The 8,716-nt window shown below is 31.9% G+C and overlaps 1 protein-coding gene across 1 annotated transcript; it reads right to left on the minus strand.

Annotated features, from left to right (window-relative positions):
• Positions 1-1,923: 1,923 nt before the first annotated feature.
• Positions 1,924-4,841, minus strand: LOC117926199 (vesicle-associated protein 4-1-like). The gene is made up of 7 exons (XM_034845277.1): positions 4,505-4,841; positions 3,959-4,029; positions 3,574-3,655; positions 3,360-3,481; positions 2,551-2,628; positions 2,343-2,462; positions 1,924-2,233 (listed from the first exon to the last, which is right to left on the minus strand). The coding sequence occupies exons 1-7, from the start codon at positions 4,752-4,754 to the stop codon at positions 2,174-2,176; spliced, it is 783 nt and encodes a 260-aa protein (XP_034701168.1). The 5' UTR covers positions 4,755-4,841; the 3' UTR covers positions 1,924-2,173.
• Between the last annotated feature and the right edge of the window lie 3,875 nt (positions 4,842-8,716).

Below are 8,716 nucleotides of genomic sequence, written 5' to 3' on the forward strand. Positions count from 1 at the left end.
TCCACCTATAAAACTAATTCTAAATAAAGAGCTTTGTAATTATTTTGCTCCTCAACTTTAATAAGTTGTTTAGGATATTATCAAATTAATGGGTGTGGTGGGAGAGGACAAAAGAGTATTGAGCTTCACTCTCCATGGAGGAATGCTTTATTTTTTCCAATTATTTTCTTTGTTAGCTTTTCACAGAACATAGAAAAAGGAGATGGAATTGGCCTGGAAAATCATTCCAAAAAATTTCTCACTTTCCCTCTGGATTTAACCAATCCCATTAATGCCTTATTTGATATAGTTTCAAATTTTCAACAACCAAAAATCTAATAATGTTTCTACTGATCTTTCAACTCCCAAAAGTCTAACAATGTTTTTATTGATCTTTCTACTCTGAATCTAGCTAAGATGTTGTATGATTAATCAAGAAGCACATGGAATAGTCTGGCATTAGGGTTCTCCACTGATGACAATAGATCTCAATTCAAAGAGGAAGGTCCTCAAAGAAAAATAATAATAATAAGTAGGGCAAAGTCATTGAGTGGGTCAGTAGAGCACCCCACTTAAAACAACTACTTGATTGAAGGTGGGTCTTCTCACAATAATCTTGTATAATGTTTCCCATTTTATAAAAAGAAAGTGACACTAACCCATATGGTTATTGGCTTCCATCTCACATCATATCTACTACTATCAACCATTTTAAAAGATAAGATCTTCCCCTTTTGTTATATTCATGATTGCTTGCTACTTTGGCTTATTAAACTACCCTGTTGTCTTAGTTTATTCTCAATACCTAAGGACATGTTTGGATGCACCATGGGGAATGCTTTCAATGGCAACTAAAATGCCCAGTAATTGAGCCATCACTGCAAAACCATGGCGAAAGTTCAAAACCATGAAAGCTCAGAACTTGAGCATGCATATACAACTGAGAGATTCACCAAACTTTAGAATGTTCCCAAACATGTCACAACGCCTCGATTATATTATAAACTAACGTTATAATCTAAGATTAGTGGAAAATATAATCGAATCTAGATCAGAATCTTCATTCCACTAGTTCTATTCAATTAAGTAATGTAACATTTGATCATCCTTGTTCTAACCAAATCTCCAGCCAAGCATCCTGTGGAGTTTTGCTTGCTTTTAAGCATTCAATTCATTTATAATAGTACTAACTAACCATTATTTTATCACTCTAACTACACATAAATCTTCCTTATGGTATACTACTCTAGGTCATGCCTTTGTTTAGGTTTCTTTAAAAGCCATTGGTGCCAACAAAGTTTGTTCATCAAGGTTCAGGACATGTCTACGGATTCTTCCAGGGAGTAATATGCTGTATAGCTTAAAAACTCTTTACCACTTTTGGTTTATGGGAAATCCTACCGGAAAGTGTCTCAAATTTTTATTTGATATATATTTTTTTGGATAAAGAAGAAACATTATGTAGAATATTAAATTCATATACCATAATTCCTTCTAAAAAATGGTTTCCTTTTTGTTAAGAATCAACTTTTCTTTTCATCAAAAAACAACTTTCTTTTGGTAAAAAGAAAATTGTATAAGATATGATTAGGAAGAGAGACAGATGACCGATGAAGCAAGAATCCGTGCTTTAGGATGTAGACATAAGGATAAGCATGAAATATTTCAAAGCTCAATAGTCATATTGAAATTTTCCCTTTTTCTCTGGCAATGTTTTTGTGCATCTTCATGCATGGGTCTTGCACTGACTAAAGACACCGAAGCTTCTACCGGCATAACAAGTGTTATCAAGACCTTTTTCGAGAATTCATACAAATTTAGGAGTTTGTTGTTCACCAAACTGGTGAAAGTAGTAATTAACTACATGAAGAATATTGAATGCCACTGCAACAAGCTGTTAATATAGCTAATGGATCTGAAGACTAAGGAGTAAACAACTTTTGATTTGCCAAAAAATAATGATTTTATTTCTAAATCAAGATCCTCCTATCTACAAGAAGGAGAGCATGAGCCCTGAATAACTGTAACTTAAACCAAATGCATGTAATATCCCATGATAATGGCAAAAATACAAGAATTTTTTACAACCCCTTGAGGGAGTTTAGGAGCAATCCCCTGGACAAATGAGCAAGATTTCAAGTAGGATACTACAAACACTTCTACTTGAGCGTAAAACAAAAGAGGAAACCACACGTTACACTGAATCAATCCCTTCAACCTGCTGCCTGGCCAGGTATCTTTCCCTTCTTTCTTTCTGTATAAAACGGGAAAATGGAGCATAACAGAGTAAGGTGATGCAAGAGAAGTGCATTTTCAGAAAGCCCAAACGGGCAAGGAGAAAATGGAATACTGAAATGCCTCACCCATTCATCTATGACAAGTCCTTCCCCAACAATTCTAGGGCCTGTGTCTTCTGGGGGCTTTTTTCGTGCCTCAAGTGCAGCCTCAGCCTCAGCTAACTGTCGCTTAAGTTTTTCCAGAGGCTTGACAGAAATGGGCAATGATTTAATGCAAACACAAACACAGATATGGACATCTATGCGGGCATATAACCAACTAAATCCTACTTACAGGACTAGGGCGCTCTGTATCAAGAAAAACAACCCGCAAAATCTGCTCTTCTGCAACTTGATCCTTTTGCTCATCAAACTGTGAAGAAAGGGTTAAGTCTCAAGAATTCAAATGTCCAATGCTACAATTCTTGAATTATTCAGAGAAATTTGTAATAGAGCATGTTCATAGAAAATAAAGTTAAGGCCAGGGCCCCAGATTCAAGCAAGCAGGGATTTATCATAGTAGTCTTAAAATAAGTTGAAGGAAAACCCGAAATTGATCCTTAAGAAGGAGAAAAAAAAGGGTGATTATCATTTTGCTTAAAGGGTAACAGAGATCATTGTTGCTTGAAGAAAACCTTCACCTCAACCAATGTTTTCTTTTGATAGCTAGAACCCAAATGGAAAATAACAAATACATTACCTCAATAGGATTTTCAAATGCAACCCAAATTTGAATTGATTGTCTTGTTTGTCTTCATCCACTCTGACAACAATATTTATGCAAATACAGAAACACCATTTAATGTTATAACTACTTAATATGTCCTATTTCTTTGCCTTTTTCCAGTTTTAAAGGAGCTACTGTCAATGGCAACTTGATGCAACCACACATGGTGGCATTGAATATACATTAAAAAATGGCAGATGATTGAGCAGTTTTTAGCATCAAATATAAAAGAAAAGATGTAGAACTTAACAAATTTGGTTCCATACAGGAAAAACCAATAAATTTCAAAATTCAGGAGATTGCACATAAGTTATCCAAGTAATGATGGTGTGATAAAACAATAACAAGCAATCAAAGAGCTAGGCTAAAAAATATACCAGCTCAGGCACATAATCCATTTCTCCTTTAACTTTTAAGCTCATGATCTTGAACTTAACCTTGCTCTTCTGATCTACTGCTGGTTTCTCGTTGTTCTCAGGATGCTCCACAAACTTGAACACTGGCAGTTCAGTAGAAAATCAGGGGAAGGAACACAAAAAAAAAAAAGGGAAGCAAGAATAAAGAGACCAAGAAAATAGCTAGAACTATTACCTGTTGCAATAAGACTTTCGCCTGGAGCTAGTATCCCCCCTGGAGGACGCATATAACAGCTTTTTGGTGCTGTTGTTTGAAACTAAAGAGAACATGGACACCAGTTAGATCTCCTGAGTAGGTATTGGCACTAATGACATAAGTTAAAGAGACTATTACAAAAATCAAAATTCTGATTATAAAATGTAATGGGGTATTTAATGGAATCCAAATTTAGCAGCCAAGGGTCTGGCAATAGGCCAAGATCCAAAGAGGGTAGGAATGGGGTTGCAAATATTTGAATAATGGGCATCAAGGACTCCGACACAGCTACACACCACTCAAATATCAGCATCCAAAGAAGGAAAAAAATGAAGAAAACAATCGACAAAGCTAAATTCCATACCTTGAAAGCTAAATGAGACCTACTAATGTTTTTGATGCTGATGGCACTCCTCACCTGCTTACCAGGTTCATCTTGAAAAGAAACAGAGTTGACACATATCAGGAAATGGAAAAGAAAAATAAAAAAGTAACAAATCTAGCAGGCATTCATGAAGATCTCCTACATTATTCTTCCTCAAAATGTTAGGGAATATGATATAGCCCAGATTCTGGAGCCAAATCTATGCCAGGCTACTTATCACATTGATGAAAGCATTCTAAGGAAAGTTTATTTACAGGGCCTAGTGACTGAGTGAAGAGTAATTGGAACCACATTGAAACTCCAAGAACCAAGAAATTATGTAATGGAAACACTCCAAAACAACAGAAGATATTAGCTATAGAGACGGAATGAAGAAGACCCAGATCAAGAAGTCATCAAATTAAGCAAGAGAACACAGCCTAAACCAATAAATCATCCAGAATCCACTAAGCCACATCAGAAAATCCTCAAACAAAGAGAACCAGGAAAGGAAAGGAAAAGGAAAAGAAAAAATGAAGGCTTTACAGGGAAAGTAGAGCTTGTTGGGAGGATCAAGATGAAGCCTCCTCCTTGTGGGCAGAAGAGACTTGGTCACGAAAGACACAGCGTTAGAAGATTGAAGAACCTGGTGACTCTGGCTCTGCTGATGAACACTCTGCAAAGAAGAAGAAGTCGAAGAAGAAGAAGAAGAAGCGTTGTTAGATTGCCAAAACGGCATTTTACAGAGGCTCCAGACTTTCTCTTCAGAGAACGACTTCTCACTGTCAACAGCCATCCTTCCACCGGAATCCGACACACGGTCACCGCCGGCGACAGTGTATCGCCGGAGATTTTTTTTTTTTGAATTGGATTCGTTGAGGCGATCGTTTTTTGAGGTGGTCTGTATGGCCTTTTTATCTGTGTATGCCTGTACGGTGAATAATGTACTATCAAACGACGACGTTTCGAAGCTGGCTGGGGTTTGTAGTTTTTGATTGGGAAGTGGCAATGGCTGTGGTTGGTGCCGTGGGTGATGTGGTGGGGACCACTTGCTGACTGGGACGACAGTTCGGATCTCAAAATATGGATTTAGCTCGATTTCATTGGTGTCTTTCACGTCCCACTTTTTGGGCCCCATTTTCAACAATTTTATTGGAATTTTTTTTTGAAAATTTCACAACATTTAAAAAAAAAATTCTTCAAAAATTGAAGGACAAATATTTTTAAAATATGACAACTTTAAGAATTCCTCTCGAATAGTTTAATTTTAATTTCATTTTAAATTAAAATTAAAAATAATATGAATATGATAAAAGTTCGCAAAAGAAGAGATCATAAGATGTGATTACAACAAACAAAAAGGGGAATGAGGAGATAATATGATTAAAAATGATGGTTTTTCCTACTTTATCTTAAAAGAAAAAGATTAAAATGATAATTGATGGGAAATGTGAGAGGGGCATGATATGTTATGATGTGAGAACATATTCTTGTAGTGGCATTTGAACTACAACATGGGAAGACCCACTGATGCTCCCATGTGCCCCTCTTGCAAAAGGCATCCCCCTTTTTCTTTAGGGATTTTGGGTCACCTCTTTGGGAATAATTGGGTTCTCAAAACCCAAGAATTGGATTTACTTCCAAAATAACCCTTTTTAAAAAATAAATAAATAATTAAACTAAGAGGGTATCCACTTTTTGCAAGGTAAATTTTCATGCAGTTTTAGTAATTAAACTAAGGGAGAATTACCTAAAAGGGTGCATCGGGCAAAATAATTACTAGAAAGAGTGGTATCTTTTAATAATTATTGAGGAGGACTTTAATAGGCTTAATATACCAAAACCACCCTTTAACTAAAACTTTTAAAATTCAAAGCATTTAAAACACTTCACTTGATTTGTCAATACATTTATGGTACATGGGTCCCATATTTATTGTAATTATTGATATTTAAATTTTAAATCAAAATTTTTGGTTTAACCTTTATAATTATATATAATTTGTTATTTAAATTTACTATTTAAAACAAAAATATTTTCAGAATATCATTTATTGTTTTTTTACCTTTTTTTATTTTTATTCTATTTTTTAATTTTATGAAGAAAAAAATAAGTTTTATAATTATATAATAAAAATAATGAATTTTTCATATATAAATTTTAAATTGATAAATTATGTTTTTGTATTAAATTTAAGGAAGATAAAATGTTTAATTTTTCATTCAGATTCTCTAAAAAAATAAGAAAATGATAGAAAATGTTTAATCATTTTTTATTTTTATAATAAAATAATTTTAAAAATTTTATATGATTTTTTTTCCTTTGCATAATGTTTTTTTTTTTAAAAAAAAAAATCATATAATTTTTTTTTCTCAATACATCAGGTGGATGATGTTAATATATTTAATATATTAAATATTAATAAGATCTAAAAGATGATCATCAATATTATTACTTTTATTATAAAATACAGGTACAACAAAAATATGTTATAATTACAATATAAATACACTTATATTATAATACATTACAATAAAATCTAATTAAGAAATTTATGAATTTTTTTTTATAAAAATGGTAATTTTGTATGATCATAGCATATTTCACAACATATCTATATCATAAATAATTTCTGAAACCAAATGAAATACTAATTTGAATTCACGTAATTTATATATATATATATATATATATACAAAAATTATTAAATAATTTCAAAACACTAAATAAAAATTGAGGTATTTATATATACTAATTTAATTTATTTTTATTTAATTTTTTCACGTCCTCTAAAAGAGAGAACCTTCATAGTTATTATTTTTTCCAGCCTACCCTATTCGGTAATTCTCCCTTAAACTAATTGATGTTTAACAAAAAAAATCCGAAAAGCTTTTATGATATTCAACATCATAGCATCTTGGATTTAATTATAGAATTATAAACAAACATTTGTTTCCATTCTAATTTAGGTTGACATTAAAGATAAAAGAAACAGCTTCTACTTCTCGTGATGTGATGACTATAAAAGAAAATTTAGATGTTGCATGCAAATGTTCTTTACCATGATTTTTTTAATAATAAATTATTATCAAAGCTAAGGTTGTTAGACCTAAAATACAATAAAATTTAAAATTGAAAATTTTGATGAAAGAAATAATTTTAATTCGTAGTTTGTTAAGATGTGTGTCTTGTTAATTTAATAAAAATTGTCCAATGCATTAGAAGGTAAAATGACTCAACCAATAACAATGTATAATAAAGAGAATCATAAATTTACAAAGAAAGAGACAATGTTATTTTATTGAACTTGGGTAATGAGATATGTTTTTTAAATTATAGAAAATGATATAATTTATAAATTAGAGTCGAAATTAGAAAGTCTATGTATGATAAAGTGTTTTACAAATCACTTGTATATAAAAAATCATTACTTACTATATAAATGAAAGAATGTACATCAATTAAAGACCATCTAGATGAAGCTAATAAAACTATTATAAATCAAAAGAATATTGATAACAAAATTGACGATATAAATCGAACCATAATTTTGACGAGTTCCTTAGCAAATTTTTACAAGCACTTTGTGAATAGTATAATGTATGATGTAGATATTCTATCTATAAAAAAATGTTAGAGCAACATTAAACTCAAAAGGAATCGAAGAAAAAAAAAATCTAAGAGTAGATGAGAAAGCTTGGATAGAGGTTTTGGTGACTAGAGAGGCAGCAAGAAAGGTCATTCCAAATTTAAATCAAAGTCCAAAAGAAATAAACAAGTGTTTCAATTACAATAAAGAACAACACTATGTGAGAAATTGTCCGAAACACAAGGGAAATTGAAAAAAAAAAAATTCATCTACTTCTTGTAACGTGATTGTTGTTGAGAAAATTTTAAATACTGTATATAAATGTTATTTCAATTATTGTCGGTACTTAGGAGATGAATGAATCTATGATTCACTATCCTCCTTTCATATGTCTCCTAATAAGAAATGGTTTGGTACCTCCTTTTATGATGAAAAGATAGAAAATTGATCATCTTTATACACCATAAGATAGCATGGTTACAAACATAATTACAATTTTAACCTTAATCAATTTCAAACACTACCAAATTATAGCATATGTGACTTGGGCATACGAAAAAGAAGGATGATAATTTTAAGCAAATGAGAATTGCTTGATAGATTAAAAATATAAGATTGTTGGAAAGTTTTTGATGTTCTTTGATTCTTATAAATAAAAATTTTTATCTGAGATTTTCTCTTACGAATATGTGCCTTTAATCAAGATGATGTTAGCATATATTCAATTAGGAAGGGTAGAGGGAAAAATTATTTTCAAGAGAGAGAGAGGGAGAGAGGGTGGGAGCTAGGAGGTGATGAAACCAGAGTCCAAGCTTGTATCACTGAGGCTGTGGTTTAATACCAAGGAACTTCTCTCTCATCATCCCAGAATGATGATAAAGTTAGGTTCGGTTTCTTTCTTTCTCCCCATTTTCCGCCATGATAAATTCATCCCACTGTTTCCCCAATAAGTAGACTCGGTTTGACACAATTGTTAATGGGTTAGAGCTTGTTATAAAATGGACAATGTTTACAAGAATAAAAAACACAAAGAACTTGTCCGGAGAAGGAGGTGAGTTTTTGTTTTTTGTATTTTCAAAAATCATTTTTTTTTATTTGATTGTTTTTTCATTGTTAAAGAATAGATTATTTTTTGTGTTTTCAAAAAGGTGAGCTTCATCCAACCATCA

Source organism: Vitis riparia, chromosome 12, assembly GCF_004353265.1.
Source record: "Vitis riparia cultivar Riparia Gloire de Montpellier isolate 1030 chromosome 12, EGFV_Vit.rip_1.0, whole genome shotgun sequence".
Lineage (NCBI taxonomy): Eukaryota > Viridiplantae > Streptophyta > Magnoliopsida > Vitales > Vitaceae > Vitis > Vitis riparia.